The 23,956-nt window shown below is 47.9% G+C and overlaps 1 protein-coding gene across 5 annotated transcripts in view; it reads right to left on the bottom strand.

The window, feature by feature from the left end:
- The window catches only part of LOC122371381 (la-related protein 4-like), an 85,815-nt gene that overhangs the window by 20,978 nt on the left and 40,881 nt on the right, over positions 1-23,956 (bottom strand). For all 5 annotated transcript variants that reach the window (XM_043347658.1, XM_043347659.1, XM_043347655.1 and 2 more), the window contains one exon: positions 14,994-15,267. In XM_043347658.1, the coding sequence (XP_043203593.1) occupies positions 14,994-15,267 (274 nt within the window). The remainder of the gene's footprint in view (positions 1-14,993; positions 15,268-23,956) is intronic.

Genomic DNA, 23,956 nt, shown 5'->3' with positions numbered 1-23,956 from the left:
AACGTCACAGTACGTTCCATGTGCCGAGCAGAGGTGTCTGGATTGTTCCGCTTATATCATTCCGCAATGACTGGACGGATTACGTTGAAACTTTTTGCATAAGTAGCATAAATAGGGAGATACGCTTCAAGGGTTGGAATACCACTGTACACAGGACAGTGCCGCACAGCAACATATTCTTTATTCAAGCTTGTTCATCGTCAAGAAGGCTTACATATCATTAGTCATTACTATCAATAAATCATACTTTATTAGAACGAAAATAATGAAAGTATGTTATCTGATAGCCAATTCAGCAGCTCCCGAAGCAAAGGAATGTGGCCCGAGAACTTTTCCATTTGCATATGAAGAGTACTGGCGGGTCAAGGGTCACTTATCCAAAACTTCACAACAGCATCCAAGATTTATCATAACTTGTCGGCATCCTCACAAAAAATACAAATAAATTCTTAGGAAAACTTTTTGAATTCCACGGCGACGTGTAAGAAAAACGAAATCCGAGTTATAGTTTTGGAGAAACTCGAACTTTTGGGGAAGAACACCAGTCGCTCAGCTTCTAATTCTAAGCAGTTTGAAAAACAAGTAGCATCAAGCACGAAAGTTTGTGATGTGCGGTATACAATTTCCACAAATAACTAAAATGTTGCGCGGTACAGACTGCTGGTATGGCAAAGTTGGGTTGGATTGGCAACTAAAATATTGTGCAGTACAGACTGCAGATATGGCGAAGTTGGGTTGGATTGCCAAGCAGGTAAATAACAAATATAAACTACAGTACCTAACGTTCAAACCTTATAAGGTACCTAAGGTACCTTACATTTGAGGTCAGTCATTTAAGCACTTAATCATGTCACAATATGGCATATTATTAAATATTAAAAAAGTTATAACAATTACCTCAATAATGCAAAACTGCTTGTTTGGACATGCCTCTATCGTTTGCACTGAGGTGGGGGGGGGGGGGGCAGCTGCAAAGATATAAGGTGAGTTGAGCCTGCAGTATAAGAAACTTGAGCAATGAGTATGCGATAGAGCACCTTTATGATAATGCATAATGAATAAGCAATTCATTCAAGCTGGTCAAAAACTGCTGATTCTTAGATAAATATACATAATTATATGTCAATCTAGTTAACGTGCCACAACAATAAAGATAAGGGAAAAATTACCCCAGATGCAATGAACTCATGAAAGGTCTAATATAGATGGGTGTGCCAGCTTTATTGTTTCGATTTTGGGGTGCTTATCATTTTTCCAGATTTTATCATTTTGCCTTTCCTGCTTGCTAGGGAAATGGTGTCCCATTTCCAAAAATAGAGACGAGATTGTATTAGAACCCAAGCCACATAGGGATTTTGCCCAGAGAATGTGATTGTCAGCAAAATGACAAAAATACTTGAATCAGAGTGAACATTCATGACATAACCTCATGGTGCAGGCTGTACCTTCTCTTTGCAAATGAATATGTACTCTGAAAGAAACCTTACCATGTTTTGATTAGGTACTTATGTAACACAATTTGCAAAGCTCAAAATATCAGCATTCATAAGCTGCATGGGGATCCCACTTTTGCTGGCAATGATAATATGAATATAGCACATCAATATGATTCATGTCATTAGAGATCTTGCAGAGTGGATAAGAGAAAAAAATGGCAATGAGGTTGCACAGAAATTAACTAACATGCCTCGCATCTATTCAAAATAGACAGCTTTGATGTAATGAATCTGATAAGCCAATAATATCTAACTTTTGGAATTTGTAAATGTTCATTTTATGAAAAATCATTAGATGTGGGGCATTCCATGTCAACCGGGACAGCCAAAATCGGCCACCTCTGCGATTTTGTTCAAACTTGGTATACTTGTTGGCTATTGGGTGAAACCTCTGAGGGTCAAAGGATTTTGTCACGTGCCCTCGGGCTACAGAGATACAAGCCGCTAAACTTCTGCTTTTTTAGCAGAATTGGACGTGTATTGCAATCTCGAAAGATCTATAGCTTCAACATTTTTGAAGCTATTAATTTCAAACAAACGGAAACGTGTACATAAGGAGTTATGCTAGTTAAATTTGGCAATTTTAACATTTTTTGGTGATTTTGAATTCATTTTATTTTGAATTAATTTCTTAAAATCTAATTTGTGAAAAATGGGTACCCTTCGATTTTGCTCAAATTTAGATATTATCTTCCACCACACGTAAGGCATACGTGCTGAGAAAATTAGAGTGGGCCAACGATAACTTTGGATGATATAGCAACGTAACACGGGCGATGGAAGGGGCGGATTTCTCCAACCCCACCTGTTTTTCGCCAATAACTCACGCCATAACTATTATATTAACGTCAAACTTTCAGCATCTGTCCAGAATTGAATTGCAAATCCTCCCGTGTAAGCAATAGGTAAATCGGTCCACAACTTTTCTAGTAATAGCGGTGTAAAGTCAAACATCTTGCCGGAGCGGCGCGGCGGCCGTCGCCGGCCGTTGCCGCCTGAATGGTAGACTGGGCCGGCGCCGGACGGTTCCATCTTTGCACTGCGCTTCTTACCGCTGATTATGATCGATTCGTGTCAAATTTTGTGTGAAGGCTTAAAAATGTACAGGCAAACTAATGGTCAAATAAATACGAAAAACAACTGGTAAAAATTGAGTTATTAGGGTGCAAACACAATCTGTGACTGAAACGTTTCCAGCGTCGGCCGATCCCCGCGCCTTTGCCGGCGACATCTTACTCTTAGCACTTAGCAGGCCACTAACTAACTGCCAAATTTTTTGTTAGATTAACTAGAGATTCTCATAACACTACAAATGTCGTATAAAGGAAGAAATAGGAAAATCGGCCAGTAACTCTTAGAGCTATGGGCGTATAAACGCAAAATAGTCACTATAGCAAATTTCATCACGATTAACCTCATTCGTTCTTGAAGATATTGATCAAAGGCCATGAAATTGGCACACGATAAAGTACCCCACCCCGCCTACAATTCAAATTCCGTTTTTTTATACCTTTTTTGGCTAAACCCCCTAGCGCTGGGAGAGTCAGGCGTATTTCCTTTTTGCAACCAAAGAGAGGCGCTGCCCGGAGAATGCCCAATTGCATCATTAAAAAAAAAACTGGCTTACATCTCCGCGATGACCAGCTACCTATCTTCGTGGCTTAGTAGTTAGTGTGCCGAGTGTACCCACCTCGCAATCTAAAGGTGGCTGGCTCGTGGCCGGTTAGCCTCAAGCCCTCAAGTGTTTTAACATGCATTCGTTTTTTAAGTAGCATCTGGCCAGCCGGCAAATGTCGTGAGGGCTAATGTTCGTATCTAAGTAGCAAATGGCCAGTCGGCAACTGCCGTGAGGGCTGTACATATTTACGCGTGTTAGATTAGGTCAGGTCACGTCAGGTCAGGCTAGGTTTGCTTTGGTTTGGGGTAGAAAGAAGCATCTCCGGGTAGCGCCTCTCCTTGGTTGCTAAAACGAAACACGCGAGTGCCAGACATTACGAAGTCTAAAAGACAGTTACTTACACGTCGGCCCATTCTGGATTTTTTATATGATGTAGCTAATGTATGGGAGAATAAAATATGTAAAAATCAGCAAAATCGAAGGGTACCCATTTTTCAGAAAATCAAAATTTATTTTTTGAATTTTAATTTAGTTCATTAATTAGATAAATACGTCAATATTGTTATCCTCAAATTAAAGCCTGATCTATTCCCTCCATTTCACACTTTGTCTCATGGTGATATGTCTAAAACTTCAATGGTTATGACGCTTTAAAGATGATAATGTGCCTTGCCTAAGTCAATGTTTGATGACGTGTATCTCGGAAACGTGACGTCATATCTTGACAAAAACATGTCTCATTTCTTTTCACATATAGATGAGTAGTTTCACAAAGTTTCGCAAAAATCGGAGGAGGTGAGGTTCAAAATGGTCATTTTTTGTCTCACTTGACGTGGAATGCCCCATGTACAGAATAGTTTGAATTGCTCACAGTATCAATGTTGAATTATAATCAAATTGTCCCAGAAATCAATGCTTTCATGGGCCAATTTTTACAAAGTGAAAGGCAAGACATTCCGTTAGATTCTACTAACAAAATCAAATTGTCCCAGAAATCGATGCTTTCATGGACCAATCTTTACAAAGTGAAAGGCAAGACATTACATTAGATTCTATTAACAAAATGCAAAGTTCTAATAAAAATTCTATTGACAAAACTCAATTGATGACCTACCATATCACTCAAAACAATTCACATCAGCATAAAAAATGAAACAAGCTTCAAATGCTACATGTACTGGACCAGACAAACAAAACTCCACCCATTCCTTAAAAAAGGCACCTAAAATTATGCACTCAGGAGGAAGATGGGGATGAGAGGCCCTGACCTTTTCAGTGAGGTTAGTAAAACAAAGTAAGCTACCAAAACTAAAACCAATGGAATATAGGAGTCAGCATGAGTTACATTCATTGAATCAATGGAAAACATGAATTCAGTGCTTCTGTACTGTTGATCAAAAAATTGTAAGTTTTCCTAAATATTTGTGGATAAACTATCATTGGCAAAACATTTTAACTGTCTCATTACTCATGGCATTTTAGCAATAGCAAGTGGCAAAGAATCATTGCAGTAAAAATGGTGATTTATGACCATTAAAATAACAAAATATTGAAATATGTCCTCAAAGAAAGGCAACTTATTCCAAAAGGGAATGATAAAGTGGGAACAAAACTGAGTGTTGATGTCAGCAAGTGACAAAATTGTTGCCATCCAAATTCAACTAGAAAAACAGCAAAAACTTCAGCTCACATTAAACTTCCACTGTAATGTTATTTGGTTTCAGTTGAATAGGCACACAAGATCATGGATGCTGGTTATGTTCATAAGTTCTACTCACAGAAAAGCTTCAATAATTAAAAATTGATTGGTTCTCTTAGGTACACCTTTGACAAATCATATTGCATTTACATGTTACTTCTATAGATGCAATGCATTGTAGTAACTAACAGCAGACCATGCAAAAGCAGACCACCAGAGTCAGTTATGCTCAAGCAAGTAGGCATGATACACAGCTTCCGCACACCAATTCCAACTATGCACATTTAGATGTTACAGAAAGAAAAGAGGGACCAGGCTAATAGTGACTGCCTTGGCACCTATGTAAAAGCAGTTCTGACATCTTAGAAGTTAGGCTAGCACAAATTATTCACACAAAACTCCAAAGTAGAGCACCTTGCTAAAAACCAACATGCCAATGCGCCATCAGAATTAGAAGTGTCAAATCAAGATCAATTTTCCCCTCTCATAGGCCTCTTGCCCATTGGCCCTTACCAACAGTTTGAATAAGGCACTGGCCATTAATCAATATCCACCAATAGTGTCTGATGTACTCAACTATAAACAGCTGCAAAACAAAATGGGAAAATGTTTTGACTGGCCCACCCGAGTCTGCGAATAACGCTTTAATTTCTAAATGCGAATATGACCAGATATTTCAGTAGGCGGAACTATGGTCATGAGTACCCAAATATAGGAACGTTCCCATTTTTGGGAACGGAGTTCCCAAATATGGGAACGGGCGTTCCCATTTATGAGAACGGAAGGCAATTTTTCGGCCGTTCGCCCACTAAAACTCAAAAGTGCATCACGTCTCAAAAAAGTGCACGCTGATTTAAGTATCTACTAAATCTCCATAAAGTTATCTTTAATCTGACCGTGGAACAAGGAAATTGTCCGTGGAATGATATTTTTAATGATTTTTTAAAAATGACAGAATGGTGGAAATATGGGTTATACGACATTTAACATGCAATTTTAAGGAAAATGAAGCATTTTTTACATTTTGAGGTCAAGTATAATAATTTTCGCCTGGTTATGAAATTTCATTCTAGCGACACCAGATGCTGACATATGCAAGCGAACACGCGGACAGTCCCGAGGTAATATTGTTGACTTTTGGTGTCGGGGCGATCGACCGCGTGGAACGTCAGTGATTTTACCGAACTACTGTTGTTAACTCAGTTTCAGTGGTTTAAAATCATTCAGCTGTATTTTATCAGCCCTGAAAGACATATTTTATTTGGATGCTAGCTGTTTAGCGTTGTTTTATAAGCAGCGTCATGAGCGTGGTTTTTGTCTTCGGCGTTTCTAAGCATGATCGTTTGGGGGAATTTCTCTGATATAGGTCGCTCTGTGTGGCTTATTTATAATTTTTATGCTGATTTCGATCATACCTCGTGCCCATCCTACCAGGCCTTTTGCCACTTACACTCATTAAGAAAGGAAAAAACTAGATTTTCATTGGGACTAGGTGTTTTGAGGGTGTAACATATTCAGCGTTCCCATTTTTGGATACTTCTTGTGCTCGTCAACTCTCGGTGATTAGCAGACAGGTGCTTGACATGTCTCCACCCTCGGCGCGGACGGTGGATATAGGTATGGAAGACCTTGTTGAACATCGCTGAGCGTTGTGGATTACGTAATCCTGCAGAGGGGGCGTGCCCGCTGCGAGATCGACGGGAATAAAAGCGCAGAAGACCGGGCGAAACATGCGACGGTCTTGCCGGAAAGGTCATCTGATGATTGTTGCGTTAACAATAATTTGCGGCGTTGGACGTGATGCTTGTTAATGAAAAGAGCCCCTGAAAGGCGTCGGTGAAATCGTTCCCAATTTTGGGTACGCCGTTCCCATAATAAGGAACGCTTGCAGCGCCAGTGTACGAGAGCGTTCCCAAATTTGGGCTCGCGGCCCGGGTGATGGACTGCTTTAGAAATAGGGGAACGATTTGAAACTACGATGGGCCTTACAATATCAAACTCTTTCCCAACAATATTGAGACAACTATCAGGCGGTTCACGATCGTTTTATATTTTTTGGACGTCATTTAACAGTTCTTTTTCTTGTTTTAAATAATGCCTACATGGCGTTCCCATATTTGGGTTTATCGTTCCCAAACATGGGAACGAAAATGCGTTCCCGAAAATGGGTACGCTTGACCATAGTTCCGCCTACTGATTTGTGTTTAAGATGTGTAGCACACAGTTTAATGAGATCCATGCAGCATGTGAATCGCCAAACAAACATATTATAGGCTGCACCTAACTATGTTTTCGCTTCAGTCCCAGAAGGCTTCAATATGGGCGACAGGGGAAAACGCGTGCAGACAGAATCACAACAATACAATCGAGAAAAACCCACGTTAGTTTTACACATTATTACTAAAATTAGAGAATGTTTCTCAAGAAAATTATCCGCCGCCTTACCCTTTCGCAACAGGACCCACGCTTCCCCGGAAAACTTCACTCTCCCAAAATGGCTACCACCAGCATGTGTGAAAGTGATGCATTGTGGGTAGTGATGGGAAATGTCACCGAGCAGAGACTACCGAAAAAGATAAATGCTCTAATGCTCTAATGCTTCAAATGACAATAAAGTAATAATAAAAATCGATTTTGTCTGTAAAAACACGGACAGTAAAATAAGCATTATCTGTTAAAACATTCCAAGATAGGAGTGAAAAGTAACAGATAGCCTCCGCTGATGCCTCTAAAGGCGATGGCACGGGTCCTTTTCAATGGAAAAAGGGCTCATGGCATAGAATATTGACATTTGCTTCGGATGAAGATGGGCTGGATAGCATCTATCGTGCATATATCCAGTAAAGGACATGAAAAAAAACATCGCTCAATACTCTACAGCTTTGGCCCTGCGACGTAAGATGGCGCTGGCATCCGCCGCCGACGAATCGGCCAGGCCAGAGCTGGCGGATTTCGCCGTGAACGGACACGCCACGTGAGAGAGCCGCCACTTTGCCTAGTTATCTTGGTTATCGCAACACACCCGGTTTACATATAGCATATCTGACGAGGCTCTAGCTCGTTAATTTGGCGATAATTTCGTTGCAGTGGTCTTCAAATATTTAGAGGGGATCATTTTGTAAATTGTTAAGCACCATTGGCATCTTTTGCAACATCACGGACGGAGATATAAGCTTGCAAAAAACCCTATGTAAACGCGTCCATTCACCCAGGTCCATACAGTTTGAGCGTTGCCGGGACCTGCACGGAGAAAAGCTTGGATTTTGAATTGTAAGTTTAATTACCATTGACACAAATACGCGGTCCAAATCCTGAATTCCAGAAAGGCAGGGCCAGGGGTACACCAGAAAAGCTACTAACATTATGACAGCCATCGCCACACCACTATCGCCTGGCGGCCATAGAGGGCGGAGAGCAAGTGCACGCTCCTCTTCAGAACCCAGGACCTCATTTAAAGACATAATTTCTAGCATTATTATCACGTTTATGTCCGTGTACGGTAAAAATGCACACCGACCATTTTCGGGTGCGCCCCCCCCCCCCCCCAGCTCTGGCAGGGGACACCAGAGCTGCGTTTAGCAGCGTGGAGGTCACATCTACCACTAAAATGCATGAATATAGTTTTTTTAAGAAAAATTCGAAGATTATTTAATGGCCCGTAATTAACGCCATAGTGCACTGACGGCACTGACCACAATAAGGGTCATGACCTATTTTTTGGAAAAACATGTACCAAGGGGACTTCGTAACTTCAAAACTTCGATGCCTTATGTATGTTATGACTCAACACAGCCCATAAGCGCTGGTGCTAATGGAACACAAAAAAACACCCCCACCGAACCCCTCGCTGCCCATTAGGTACATGACGCGCTTAGTGCCAGCGTTTAGTTGGGACTGAAAAGAAGAACGATAATCAAGTTATTACATACCATCCATACAATTCAAGAGAGAAGAAATACCACCCCTAGCGTCAAACATCCCCGGAGCGAGTTATTTTTGGAGCGCGACAGACTATTGCGTCTGACGCAACAGCGGCCCGCTCGTCGGTCGGTGGTCAGTAACGTGCCTCGTCGACACTCGTCGGTCGGTGGTCACTGGTCAGTAACGGGGCTCGTCGACACCGATCACCCAGTAAATTGCCACTCGGGGGACGTCAGAGCGGATACGCATTTGTAAATTGAGCGAATGCATGAATGGGAGTTTTTGAAATTTCTAAACAACGATAAAAATATTGAAACAGGAAACGTACGGCTGAGCGTCCTCATTCAATAACGCAAGGCGAAGCTTATCCGGGGAAAGTTTTCGCCCGATTCCACCACTGCACCGACCGTCACCATGTCTAGCCTCTCCCTCTCTCTCCCACGCCTCTCGGTCAAGGCAGACAGCCCGCGCGGAGGCCCGTCAGCAGGGCACCCCAGTCAGCCGCTCCGCTGGGGCACCCCAGTCGCTCTCCCAGCTCAGAGCCAGGGCACACAGTGATGCAAATGGGGTTCACGAGTGGCCATAAATACGAAAAAGGCCCAAAATTCAAGTTCACTTAATCGAATAAATCGTAATATGGTCAGTCAGGCAAATGTTTGGGGTATCTGAAAAAGCATGATTTTAATGTTTTTGTCAAAACCGGCCTCGTGTAGGATTGTCAGAAGTCGAGACATTTTCGATGTCGTAAAATGACTGTCAGGTACTTGAAATTCAAGTGCCGCTAGCGTGCGTTCATGTCATACAAACTGCAAAAAATTATATATGAAAATGATCCCCGAAACCTGCTGCTTCTAATGCCACGTCATAAAAAGCCGTATTTATTTTGGTTTGGCGGTGAGCTAACTATTTGTAATCATGTTGCAACCGCAGTTTTTTGCCAAAAATATTTGCTTTCAATTCATCTACAGCACTTCACACAGTGTGTGCCCGTTAGTTCACCATATTATAGCATTCCCTAATCATTTCTGAGTCGCATCGTGAAAGAATTAAGGCGCTAGCACAGGGCTGACCGGCGCTACAGAAGTTTTCGTCCGGCACGGTCGGGTGCCGCGGCGCAGCGGGCAGCCCGGGCGGCCGCGCCGCCGCGCCGCGGACGCCGCGCGGCGGCACCCACCCGCCCACTGCGCGCCCACTGCGGCACCCGACCGCCCGGACAAAAACCTCTGTAGCGCCGGTCAGCCCTGTGCTAGCGCCTTAATTCTTTCACGATGCGACTCAGAAATGATTAGGGAATGCTATGGTATAGTGGACTAACGGGCACACACTGTGATAGGTGCTGTAGGTGAAACGAAAGCATTTTTTTTTCTTAGTAAAAAACTGCGATTGCAACATGATGATAAATAGTCAGATTACCGCCAAAGCGAATGAGATACGGCTTTTTGTGACCCGGCATTAGAAGCAGAAGGCTTTGGGGGTCATTCCTATGCTTATTTTTTTAAATTTGTACGAAATGAACGCAAACCAGCGGCGTTTGAACTTGCGAGCGTCTGCCCGTCATTTTACGACCTAGAAAATGTCACGACTTCTGACGATTATACACGAGGCCGGTTTTGACAAAAACATGAAAACCATGTGATTTCAGATGCCCCAAACATTTGTCTACTCGGCCATATCGCAATTAACTCTATTTGGTAAACTTGACTTTTGGGTATTTGTGGCCACTCGTGAACCCCATTTGCATCACTGTGGGGCAGCGGCACCCAGCCAGCCAAAGAAGCTCTCCGTAAGGGAGCGCAATCGGTATTAGAAGAGGAGGGAAAATTAGTACCGAAGACACTGTGTAAGCAACGAAGCGCTGATTCTCTCCTATACCGATCGCTATAACCCACACCAAAACACACGCATTATTTGGGTTTATTGGGCGTGTCCAGCGACAGTCTTCGGCGACAGCCTCTCGTGAAATGCTCACACGATGTTTTGCAGCTTCCAATAATGCTGAAAAACGGACAGCCATCCGCCGACTAAGACGGAACTATTGAAAACTTTGATGGCTCTCGGCAAAGCTGAATAAATATCCACTGGAGATGCGAAAAGGCAGGGAAAAGCTAGCATGCTGTCATACACTCCTACAGCACGTTTGAGAACCGCCTCGAATGTCCACAAGAAGAGGAAAAATGAGGAAGCACGTCTGATACAGACTTTTTACTGTCGAGAAGAAAGGAAAAAGAAATGTCAGGTATCAACATTCCGTTACACTGAACGAGATTGAACCAGTTTTGATATCTATAATAAACAGCAGTTTAAAGGAAGGGTGCCACCTTTTGGACACAACGCAGTTTTTACAAGATTAGCCTCACATGAACCTAAAAACCGGCTTCACTTACCTATGCTCGAGACGGTCAGCATTGAATCCGCACGTGAAGTTATCATTTGCGAGTTTTGCTGCCAGCATTCGGGCAGGCAAAAATCTTCAGCACTATTTCCTCGTCGTGTTAAGGGTATTTTATAAAACATGAAATCAGCAAAGGTATGTATAAAAGTTATACTTTTGAAGCATGTTTTATCATTTTGAAAGGGTATATTTTTTATTTATGGTATACACTTAAGTTTTAAAATTTTAATTGGGAAGTTTTTCTAGTAAGTTGCATGAAGGGTGAAGGGTTCCATAGATCTCTTAAGCATTGTAAAGGAAAAACCTTTACTCGACTTATTTGATGTTCTTATTTGATGATGAAATATGGCCAACAGTTACCTACTTGGTTACCTACAACTAGTTCAAATCATGTTATCTTCTTCCTTTTTATTTGTTCATCTTTTTGTCTCAGTTGCGCCATCAATGCAAATGGCAGAATGATATGTTGCCATGACAACAGGATATGCCAGCCGTCCTAGCTGCCACATCAAACGACCTTGAGTTGTAGTGGTGATATAAACAACGATCTTTTTTTTGGCCAATGTATTAAATGCAATGTTTCGGTTTTTTGTATATTGTGGACGCGCTAACCACGTCTAAAAATTCAAATAAGTAAAATAGATTCATAGAACAAAAATTTCGGAAGGTGGCACCCTTCCTTTAACTGTTTTACAGTTTATGCACCAATATTATTCAGTTTGGCTGTAAAAAGACCTCTCAGGTTAAATTTTTATCACATTTGATTGTCATGAAAGCCGCTGTCCTTTCGGCATGCGATGCGATAGTTGAGCAGAGACCAAGACATCTGTTCTAACAATGAATAAATATGCTCGAGTAGCTGAACAAGCTGCCGAGACCAACTCTGGGGAGGGAATGTGCACTGCTTATTCTAGGTTAGTATAACTATAGCGACATGTGTACATAGTGTGTACGAATGTGCATGCGAGCCCAACCACGCACAGCGAAGCCAGCACCGCGATTCGTATCCATGACTCACTTCGCTCTATGGTTTAAAAATGAGATACGTTTCACAATTTTACCCACATCTAGCCCACGTAATACCTAAACCTACAATTACCAGCTGACTCGTGGCCCAACAAACACCCATAACCGGGGTCGGCCTTGCATGTTCCCGTAACCACCGGCTCCGCGTCACAGCTGAAAACTTCGGTCACGCACCCGCCACCGTCAGGAATGCGCCTTGAGCGCGCACACAAAAACGGCGCACCCCGCCCGAGGCCGGGCCCGTTCCGGACGTACGCGCACAGATCGCACGCGCATTTTACCGGAACGGCAAATAACAGCGCGGGGGCTGTCGGTAATTCAGGTCACGAAACACGAAACGAGACCCTAAATATCGGGAGTCGGTATGCAAAACAGGGCAGGCTGGTTTCGTGATCCGACCAATATGCGGCCATACGTTACTGTAATGGCTATGTTGTTTCTTACAGGCGCAGCGATATCGAAAACAAATGATAAATGACTGCACCAACTAACTATTGTGTCACTGACGGAGGGATCTGTAGAGAATGCGCTAGACTGACACGAAATTACCACTATCTTGAAGATTCAGCCACAGCATGAAGTCTCATCCAATTGACATTGAGTGGATTTAAGCCTAACTCAAAGCACGCATTTCTACAGTGAGTAAATTATATAACCATGTTCATTTTTATTAATCAGTCTGAATGGTCTGAGCTAATAAAATGCAGCACATACAAAAGAATATAGTCGACTGACTTCCGGTTTTAACTGCTAACCAGCCTCAATTTCCGCCACCAATGGACCGCGAGTCCAAAAGTTTGGAAAACGCAACAAAAACACTCCCAAGGTCGACTTCACGAGTATGTTGGACTAGACAACTTTCCCGCCCGCTTGAAAAGACCTAGGCCTAATGGAATATTTATTCCCCTAATTGTGTACGATTGTTGGAAATGTTTTCGGGATGAAGAATCTCATTAGCAAATGGTTCAGCCGCTGCGCGTCAGACCAGGAAACGGGTGGAGGCGGCGGCCTAGAGAGGCAGGAAGACGGAGACGCATTTCCTCGGACAATGGCAGGAGGCCGTGACACCCCCCCCCCCCCTCCTCCCAGAAACGGAGGCTGCAACAGCCTCTTCCTCGGCCAGTGTTGGAAGGATGGCGACAATCTGCAGTCTGATCGCGAACACGTCAGTGTCGAGTGGTCCCCGACAAAATCACTACCATCTCATAGAAAATGCAAAAGGCCGCGGAAAACAGTTGCATTATTTCATAATGCGATGAAATCCGCAATCACTACAATTCATATTCATAGCGAGTCGCCTTGCTGCATCAGGATAAAAGGGCACCTAGCTGAGCCGCAACACTTCTAGAAACCGGCCCACCAAGAATCAAACGTCTCGGGGTTTGAGACACCCACATCAAGACAAGACCGGTGCACTCGGATTACTCAATGGGCGATTTAAATGACCAAGGAAGCATAGAAAACTTGCACAGTGCACAGCTCCCTATTCAAATAAGCTGATTGCTCTCCGTGCATGCTCTGTCTAATGACAATAACTAGCATCGCAAACGAATCTACCCAAACGCTGCACCACTCCCATTCAGTGACTGCATCTGCCCCCAAGAAGAATCAACAGTGGCCAAACACACCCAACCCGCCATAATACCATTAATTAAAGTGCCGCCGCGTCCTGTCCGCCACCTTAGTGCCAACCGTGTTGGACCTGCGTGACGCCGTAGCTGATGTGTGACCGCCCTCAGTCACGGTCGAGTGACCCCTGAGCTCACATAGTCAGTTCTCTGAGCCGACAGCCAGCCACAGCAGCTATGATCTCACTGAGCCTTCAGTTGATCACGGGTATTTGGGTTTGAATATTCCATCACCGCCACACAAAGACTGTTAGGTAGGGTTATTGGGATTGTTCCGCTATTCTACTCCCCTTGGGTACAACAGAACGACTTAGCAAAATACCAGACAGTTCCTATCATTCAGCACAAGAAGACAGGTTGACAGACGGATAAAACCCTCGAGACGTCGAGATCAACTATAGCTTTATCAGGAAGTCTTATGCGAGGGTGGGTAAAAGCTTTTCCTCCCACAGCACACTAAGCCCAATGCCAGCTAATAACTGCAGCTCTAACGACACAGATAAACGTCAGCACAAACCGGCACTGTTTCCGGCGACATTCATTACGTCTATTTTCAGCCTATGAAGAAATAATAGTTTAACTTATTTTCAGGTTTGGTTCATTTGGCGCGTAGATGCATAATCGGACGTTTCTGTGTATTCTCTATTTGAAGCTCACAGATTGTTTCGCTTCCTAGCAAAGCTACCGCCGACCTGCGAGAACCAGCTGTTTAACCGACAAATCGCCGATACCAGCTCAGATCAGAACTCGGTCCTTCCTCAAATACACTCGCACTTACCTTGCTGAAGAATAAAAAAGGCATGGTGCTTGAAGAGCTGTATAGGCGATCGACTAGGCAAATGAAATGTCTCACCTAAAGCTATTTTCTCTCAGCCGGACACAAGCTTCCCTCCCCGGCGACTAAACCTCAGTTTGACTGTCCATTTAACACATCGTCTACGAGGAAACCTAAATTAACTACGAAGTCAGATTGGGCGAGGTCCTCCCACTAGAGCCATTCTCTGTCCATGAGGGATCCCTTTAACACACCGCCACCTTCCCTTCTACCACTCGCATAACCACCCTCCTCAGATGTGTCTCCCACCTCCACTCCCCTCAGTAGCGTCTAGTAGCGCCCTTCCTACCCCTTAGCGTCTAGTAGCGCTAAGGGGTCCAGTAGCGTCTAGTAGCGCCCCCCTCTCGGCACTCCCTTACTACCCCTCTCGGCACTCACCGTCCCCTGAAGACTGCGGCGACACCGAGGAGGCGCCGTCAGACGGGGTCATCACGTATCCAGCTGCCGCGGCCGCCGCGGGGTCCGTCGCCGCCAGTCCGGTACCGTCACCGTCCCAGCCCTGGACGGCGATATGAACGGCAGCATCAGCAGGAGCGGCCAGTCCGGCAGCGGCGGCGTCCGAGGTGCCGCCCCCGCCGCCGGCAGAGGAGAGCTGAAACACGTGCGCCTCCGGGTTGAGGCCGGCCGCCGGCGCCGGCACCCCCGAGGACACCTGGGGACAGAGAGAGAGGGGACAGTCGTCAGCCAATGTCCACCGGCACCCCCAGTACAACTGAGAAGAAAGAGAGGAGACCGTGATTAAACCCTTCTGACACTGGAAACTTAGATAAATGCAAACACCCTAAACGAGCACAACAATACAAAGAGATCAAGGGTGTGCCTTCAATACCTCTCAAGGAACCGGCGGCGGGGTCGCGAGACGGCTTCGTCACCTCGTGAACCCGTGGCAGACGCACGAAGATGGGAGAATATTGCAAATTTGGCAACACATAAAAGCTGGAAGAGATAAGTCACCGGCTACACACATCCCCGTCCCACAGCTAAAGAAAATCTTATGACAGAAGATAAAGATTCAAAAGAATTTCAACCATGTGAGGAAGACCTGCATAGTCACTAGCCCCAGAGCACCCTACGGCATAAAGGAGGCTGCCAAATGTCAATAACCTCCCATTGCTGGTCACTGTGCCTGCGATCGCTGACACACCATGACCTGAATGCCGATACGAGTTATGAGCTGTCACCACAACATTACCGAGTTTGAATCGGCACGACAACTTCGAGGCAGCCCATCGACCCGGTGACTCCAGCATAACGTCCCGAATTTGAGCCAACAATCGCATTAATTCAGAATGCAGCCACCTCTGACTGTGCAGCCAGGACAGCCTGCGGCCGTCCGGGGTCCCGTCTAGACACTCGGTACCAGGCCGGTCAGTGGGTCGGGGTAGCACCGGGGGACAGACGTGGCTTACACAGGGGGTCCTGTGTCAGTGGTGGCTCTCCCAGAGGGTCCTGTCTAGGGGCCAGAACTCGCGACGTCATGGATCACGAGCGCCCGTGCCGCCGCCCCGCCGCGGCGTCTGTCCCCTCTGAACCGGTGGCAACTTTGCCGACAGGAATGGAATCGCCGCTCGCGAGCAGTGGCCGTCCATGCGTTCAAAATCACCAAACAATGCCAAAAGCGGGAGTCAGGGGCAGTTCCTGACTGCAGGATTCCCAAGTTGCCATTAAGTTATAATCGTTGGCCAACAGCATAATTCAGCATACAGATAGCGGATATCAGCTCCATAAAACAGAATTAGCAATGCACCACAAAGCAAACCAATAAAACCCGTTCAGGTCAAGTCTGAGCCGCGAACAAACCAACAAGTCACGGCGGCTCATCTTACCGGGCAGAAACGACCGAGCCTGGAAAGACTGGAACTTCTTGGCAACAACTACATAGTTACTGCTCCTCTAGAGAAGCGTGCTACATGGCGTACGTAGGTACTCTAGCACAGCTGAGACTAATTTAACGGCACACGAGCCGCCCCAAAACCTAGTCATCAATACTACATGTCTATACTACATCAATACTACATCATTACTACTGTATGTGACAGTGCACGTTGCACGTTCGCTCCCAAGCTGGCAACACATAGCAACCCACTGATCCAATGCAATGCGATGCCGCCCCAATGTTTTAGCTGTTGGGGGCACTGAGAAAAAATGACGCAGTGTACGCCAAAAACACCACACCGTGCGCTACTGACGTTTAAGGTCAGTTAATCATGCTCAGCAGAGCCCATACGTCCTGATATTTGATCCTGTAAAGCGCCTGGCACCAAGCTGCCAGCTTGACGATGTTTTGGGTTAATGCCTGGAACTACGCACGTCCAGGCTGTTGCCGACAAACTGCACTAGGTAGTTGGTGTTGCGGCTCATTTCGGCTCCGATCGTAGCTGCCGGGCCGGGCCGATTCGTGATCCCGGCCGGCGCCGCTCCGCGCCGCCGCCGCCCCATCCCCCTGCCACGCCGCCGGCAGCTGGGCCGTCCGCGAGAGACTTTATGGCAGTGATCGGGTGACGGGACGCTCCTCTCGCCCTGCGACCGTGTCCTACAGCTGCAGTTGTATGAAAGGATGCGCTGTTACCGGAGGGACTGGCCCGGGGGGAGGGGGTGGGCTGGCGTGGCGTCGCACGTGGAACTGTGTCCCCGGCGGGTCGGAGCCGTTAGGCCGACATGTGCCGACCGCGTGGTAGGGTTACCAGGACGCTGTGTAGTCTGTAGCTTCTTTGTTATTTCATCATTCCGTCGCCATCTGTGTCCTCCCGACCCAGTACATAAACGGGGCGGGAGCAACCCTCGCTCTCACTTCTTTACTTTTCGGCGCCGAGAGAGCACTGCCTCGCTCTCTCTGGCCAACTCTTCTTGTCAGTGATACTGTGTTGTCATCGCCTATTCGCCATCTGCAATACTCACCAGTTCGGAAGAATCTTGTGTTTGTGAATGGTGAAGAGTGGAGTGCAGCGGCGGATAAGAGCACGGGAGAGTGGCACACAGTCAGTTCGCACAGTCTTCTATTTCACGGTGACCGGGTCTACTTATCATTCCTATCTGATTCCTTATTTTCCTAATACCTCTTGCTCTCTGTAAAGAGGGTTCCTTTGTCTCTCTGTAAAGAGGGCTCTATATTTAGGTCTTAACATGCTCTCTGTAAAGAGGGTTCCTTTGTCTCTCTGAAAAGAGGGCTCTGCATACCCTTTTAGGTCTTAACATGCTCTCTGTAAAGAGGGTTCCTTTGTCGCTCTGATAAGAGTGCTCTTAAACCTTGATCCAAAATTATATCCATTCATATAGCATCCACTTCTTATATTATAAATTCCCAATTTCGCCTCATTACCATATCAACCTATATCCTGTCAGGCCCCGGTCGCCACACCAAATGATGCGAGACGTCAACGCACACACAGTTATACAGTCCACTGAGTCAAGTTGAAGAACGTCTGCAACATTTTCTGGTCCTCCGGGCCGGATGACCCCGGCCAGAGGTGAGAAGTCAGAGGAAGAGGCCCAGAGGCACAGCCCGCAGTAGCAACCCTCGCCAGTGTTCGTCAAGTGGTATCAACTCGCCCCCTGCAGGATCTAAGTGAAGACTAATGGAAGATTCAAAGGAGGGAGAAGACAGAGAGATGATGCTACGGAGCGGCGACGGCGCTGGAGCAGAGAATGGACGTGCTGCTGGAGAGTTGGGAACCCTGACGCCTCAAGACTCAACAGAGGAAAGCAACGGGAAGGCGATGCCGCAGAACAGGGTCGATGACGGAGTGAAAGAAGGAACAACCACCAGTGAGCTGAAGGTCCTGAAGCTGCAGCGTGGCCGCAAGGCCGCCCAGTTCACCCGTGCCTGTAACGCGGCTGAGACACAAATCACTTGCCGTGCGAACGAAGAGGAACTAAGGAAGCGGCTTGAGGCCCTGAACACGGCGCTGGACGGCGTCCTGAAGATAAATGATGATTACTCGGAGAAGGTGCAGGAAGTGAGTGAGATAGAAGAATCAGAAGAGTATGCCACCCGGATGACTGCCAGGCACGCCTCAACAGTCAAGGCTATCGAAGATGCCATCAAGTTGAAGTCCTCAGGCTGCTCAGCGTCCGAGACAGAGGGGAAGCCGATGTCGCTCGCTCCACGGCGAGACGGAAGTAAGGTCAGTGGGTCCCGGGCTTCAAAATGCTCAAAGGCCTCAACAGTGGCAAGGGAGGCTGAAATAACTGCAGAGATGAAGGCCCTCGAGCTGAAGCATCTCAGGGCAAGAAAGGAACGAGAAAGGCAGAAGAGAGAGCAAGAGGACATGCTGAAGCGGCAGAAGAAAGAGCAAGAGGACATGCTGAGGAAGCAAGAGGACATGCTGAAGAAAGAGCAAGAGGACATTCTGAGGAAGCAAGAGGACATGCTGAGGAAGCAAGAGGACATGCTGAAGGAGCAAGAGGACATGCTGGAGGAGAAGGCTATGGAGGAAGAGGTTGAACGAGCGCTTGTGAAGGCACGTCTCTGCAAGGCAGCTGAGAGCGACCTTGAGTGGGAGAGACGGCACGATTTCGATGGCGAGAACGTCGCTCTGGTCCCCAGGGAGTGCAATGTGACGGAGGGTCCAGTAACGGTCGACCTGCCTCAGCGTAGACCACCGCCACAAGAACAGCGCCGAACACTGCAATCTGAGCAGCAGACAGCCGCAAACAACGCCAAGCTGCCGAGCAGCAAGAACGAACAACATCCCGCTAACTGGGTGACAGATGTTCGCTCTGAGCAACAGCCTTTGTTTCATCAACAATCGGCGTTTGTGAAGAGCATCCCACGTCTTACCCTGCCGACGTTCCGAGGAAGCGCTCAAGAGTGGCCACGCTGGATTGGGCTGTTTAAAGCTTTGGTGCATAATCAGCCGTCGTTGTCAGACTCCGAGCGCATGGCACACCTTCAAAACGCGGTGGAGGGACCAGCTGCCCAAGCCATCAACGGCATGCTCTTCAACGGGGAACTCTACCAGGAGGCTCTCAAGACCTTGCAGGAACGCTTCGGCAGAGAGGAAGACATCATACAGGCCCATCTGCGAAAGATCTTCACCTGCACCCCGCCATCTCTCATGGATCTCCCAGCCATGGAGCAATTCTACTCAGTCGTCCACAACACGGTGACAGTTCTTCGTAATCTGGGCTACTCAAGCGACCTAGCGAGCAGCGAAAACTTGAGAAGAGTGGTGGAGAAGCTACCAGTCGAGCTTGGTCGAGAGTGGGGCCGAGAAGTGCATAGGCTCCGACCAGTGCGACCCACCCTGGAGGCGTTTAGCTCATGGTTGAAGATAGAAGTCGATGTCCTTAGCCACTCTGGCAGCCAGTTTGTGACAAACGACAAGACAGAAGCAGCCAAGTACAGGGACGGTGGGACGGCAAGAAAGTCGGCATTCGCGACAGGCGTCACTTCTTCGGAAGATCCAGAATCCCGACGGGCATGTGTGGTGTGTGAGGACACGCACAAGCTCCCAGACTGCCCGACGTTCAAGGCCAAAACTACCGAAGCGAGAATGAATATCGTGAGCGCTGAGACACTGTGCTTCTCGTGTCTCGGCAAAGGGCACTGGAGCCGAAGGTGCAGGGTGGCCAGAAGGTGCGGTATCGAAGGCTGCAAGTTCAAACATCATCCTCTGCTTCATGACAACAAAGGACAAGCGGTACCCGACAAACCTCGCAAGGAAGAAGGCAGTAACAGCGCGCCGTTCGTGGCGGCTTCACTGAACGAGGAGACGGACACCCTGCTTCAGGTAGTTCGGGTCCAAGTCCATGGCACCAGAGGCTCGAAAGAGGTTCTTGCGCTGCTCGATACCGGGGCGCAAACATCCCTCTGCCGTGAAGACGTTCTGCGCGACCTGGGGATCACCGGACACTGCCGTCAACTCCGAATTCAGAATGTGGAAGGATGTGGCGTCCGGAAGCCCTCGCAGCGCGTCTCACTGACCATAAGCGCACTGGACCCTGATGGAAGGAAGAGTGAAATCCAAATCCCGGAAGTGTGGTCCGTTCCAGCTCTCAATGTGACTGCCCCTGTGGTAAAAGGAAGCCAGCTCAAGGGATGTGAACACCTTCACGGACTTGAGTTCCCACAGTACGACGGTGGGCAAGTGGAACTGCTTATCGGAGCGAACGTCTTAGAAGCGGTCCTGCAAAGAGAAACGCGTGTCGGACGCCCGAATCAGCCAGTAGCAGTGAAGACCGACCTCGGATGGGCACTGACAGGATCGGTCTCGGCCATCGTTCCCAGTAGCTTGCGCCAAGTCATGTCCACGAAGCTGCTGCTGACGGAACAGGAGGACGAGCGGCCTGCTGCTGTAAGTGAAGGGCAGTCTACCGAGCCTTTCGGGACTGTGCGCTGCCAGACTAAACCCAGGTCAAAGGAGGGAGAAAGAGTGGTCAAACCGTTGGAAGAGAGCACAATCAGAAGTCAAGGACGATATAAAACCGGTTTGCTGGGGGCTCGATCGTCACCAGGCATCGCCAACTATGTCCTCAAAGAAACGCCCCAAGAGCACTGGAATGAAGGATGGACAGCGCCTCCGAGAGAACCCGAGCAGATCCAGCAAAGTTTCTGCATGGATGACTTCTTGCTGTATGACGCGGATGTGGATACCGCCAAGCATCTGAAGCAAGGAACCATCCGAGCCCTCTCTGATGGGGAATTCCAGCTGACTAAACGGAGGAGCAGCCGGCACGAAGTTCTGGAAGGCGCTTCAACCAGCGATCTGGCCTCCGCCTGGGTGCGCCGACGGCTGCAGCGGAGAAAACCTCAGGAGTCGTCTGAAAAGAAAACCTTCAGCGGCACCAGGCGGCACGTCCCAGAAAAGATGAACCCGGTCGATGACTGCTCGAGGGGACTGGCTGCATCCGAAATCACGTCCGAGAGCCGGTGGCTGAGCGGCTCAGCGTTCCTGAGCGACGACGAAGAGAGCTGGCCGGCGCAAGCGCCACCGCCACCGCTGACGGACGACATGGAGGAGGTGAAGTCAAACACCCTGGCCAGCGTAGTGAAGGGCGGCGACCAGCCGGAACGTCTTCTTCAAGGAGCGGACTACTGCCGCTGTCGCCGTAGAGCAGCGACGGCGGTGTGAGTGATGAGCTGCAGTTAGTGGATGTGCCGGAACGTTTGTCGTCTCCTTAGTGTGTGTGTTTAGAATGCATATCTAAACACAGGGGGGAGTGATGTTGCCGACAAACTGCACTAGGTAGTTGGTGTTGCGGCTCATTTCGGCTCCGATCGTAGCTGCCGGGCCGGGCCGATTCGTGATCCCGGCCGGCGCCGCTCCGCGCCGCCGCCGCCCCATCCCCCTGCCACGCCGCCGGCAGCTGGGCCGTCCGCGAGAGACTTTATGGCAGTGATCGGGTGACGGGACGCTCCTCTCGCCCTGCGACCGTGTCCTACAGCTGCAGTTGTATGAAAGGATGCGCTGTTACCGGAGGGACTGGCCCGGGGGGAGGGGGTGGGCTGGCGTGGCGTCGCACGTGGAACTGTGTCCCCGGCGGGTCGGAGCCGTTAGGCCGACATGTGCCGACCGCGTGGTAGGGTTACCAGGACGCTGTGTAGTCTGTAGCTTCTTTGTTATTTCATCATTCCGTCGCCATCTGTGTCCTCCCGACCCAGTACATAAACGGGGCGGGAGCAACCCTCGCTCTCACTTCTTTACTTTTCGGCGCCGAGAGAGCACTGCCTCGCTCTCTCTGGCCAACTCTTCTTGTCAGTGATACTGTGTTGTCATCGCCTATTCGCCATCTGCAATACTCACCAGTTCGGAAGAATCTTGTGTTTGTGAATGGTGAAGAGTGGAGTGCAGCGGCGGATAAGAGCACGGGAGAGTGGCACACAGTCAGTTCGCACAGTCTTCTATTTCACGGTGACCGGGTCTACTTATCATTCCTATCTGATTCCTTATTTTCCTAATACCTCTTGCTCTCTGTAAAGAGGGTTCCTTTGTCTCTCTGTAAAGAGGGCTCTATATTTAGGTCTTAACATGCTCTCTGTAAAGAGGGTTCCTTTGTCTCTCTGAAAAGAGGGCTCTGCATACCCTTTTAGGTCTTAACATGCTCTCTGTAAAGAGGGTTCCTTTGTCGCTCTGATAAGAGTGCTCTTAAACCTTGATCCAAAATTATATCCATTCATATAGCATCCACTTCTTATATTATAAATTCCCAATTTCGCCTCATTACCATATCAACCTATATCCTGTCAGGCCCCGGTCGCCACACCAAATGATGCGAGACGTCAACGCACACACAGTTATACAGTCCACTGAGTCAAGTTGAAGAACGTCTGCAACACAGGCAGTGTAAGAAACGTCGCGTGCCTTCTCAAATATACGCCGCCAGGTATTCCTATTTCATCCCAGACAAGCGTTTACAGTCCCATTATTTACTGCCAACAAAAATAGAGAAAAACGGCAAGATTTTCAGTTGGTGGCTCACAGCCCAAGCGCCGAAGGCCGTGAAGCGGTCGAGCGAGGGATACTCTGTCACAAGCAGCTCGGTTGGCAAATCTGCCACTTGTTACACTACGCGATGGCTTGTCCAGAAGCTGGCACCGAGAAATTCCGCAAGGACCCAGTGACTACCTCGAAGGGGCTCCCACGCCTGTCTGGGAGAGTCTGAGAACACCTCGGCCATTAACAGTCAACGAACCCATAGACAATTTAAGGAAAGGTCCCATGGTCTCAAGTGTGGAATGGAAGAGCTTGAGAGGGTCCAGCGATCGTTTGAGAAGGATCCCGTGAATACCTTGAGAAAAGGGCCCCTTTCCGTCTATGAGATAACCCGTTGAGCGCCAGAGAACTCCGAAGGTTCCGCTGCGCAGAGAGAACCCCACGACCGCCTGTGTGATCCGACAAGACATCACCTCCCGACGGCTTCTGGGCCCGGCGGATTAAACCGACCGCCGGCGCGGCCAAGAATACCCCAGAAATAATGATAATAAAATGGGTCGTCTCCGGTAATGGGGATGTGGCGGGAGGGGGTACGTCTCCTGTAATGGCCTCGGACCCGGCGGCAGCGGCGCAAACAACCAGCTCGGACGGTCGCGTCAGACAGGAGGGCGGCCAGACCAGACGGCGGCGGATTAGACGAGGCTCGCGGACCATATGGTGGCCGCAGGCGGGACGGTGGCCGGTGAGGGGCAGACAGTGGACGGTAGAGCACTTCACGGATAGGCTTTTTAGGATCCGGCCCGGCCCATATCCGGCAAGTCATATCCAGATCCGCCCATTATCCGCCTTTCTTTGAATATCAGAATCCGGCCCACCCATGGCCCGTATTGCAGCCAAACTTCCAAAAAATATCCGTAATAATCCGTTTCACCAATAACTGGTTTCACCCAAAACTGGACTAACAAA

Source organism: Amphibalanus amphitrite, unplaced genomic scaffold (genome assembly GCF_019059575.1).
Source record: "Amphibalanus amphitrite isolate SeventyFive unplaced genomic scaffold, NRLGWU_Aamphi_draft 001238F_arrow, whole genome shotgun sequence".
NCBI lineage: Eukaryota > Metazoa > Arthropoda > Thecostraca > Balanomorpha > Balanidae > Amphibalanus > Amphibalanus amphitrite.
The sequence above is the reverse complement of the archived record's forward strand: the minus strand, read 5'-3'. Positions and strand labels throughout refer to the sequence as shown.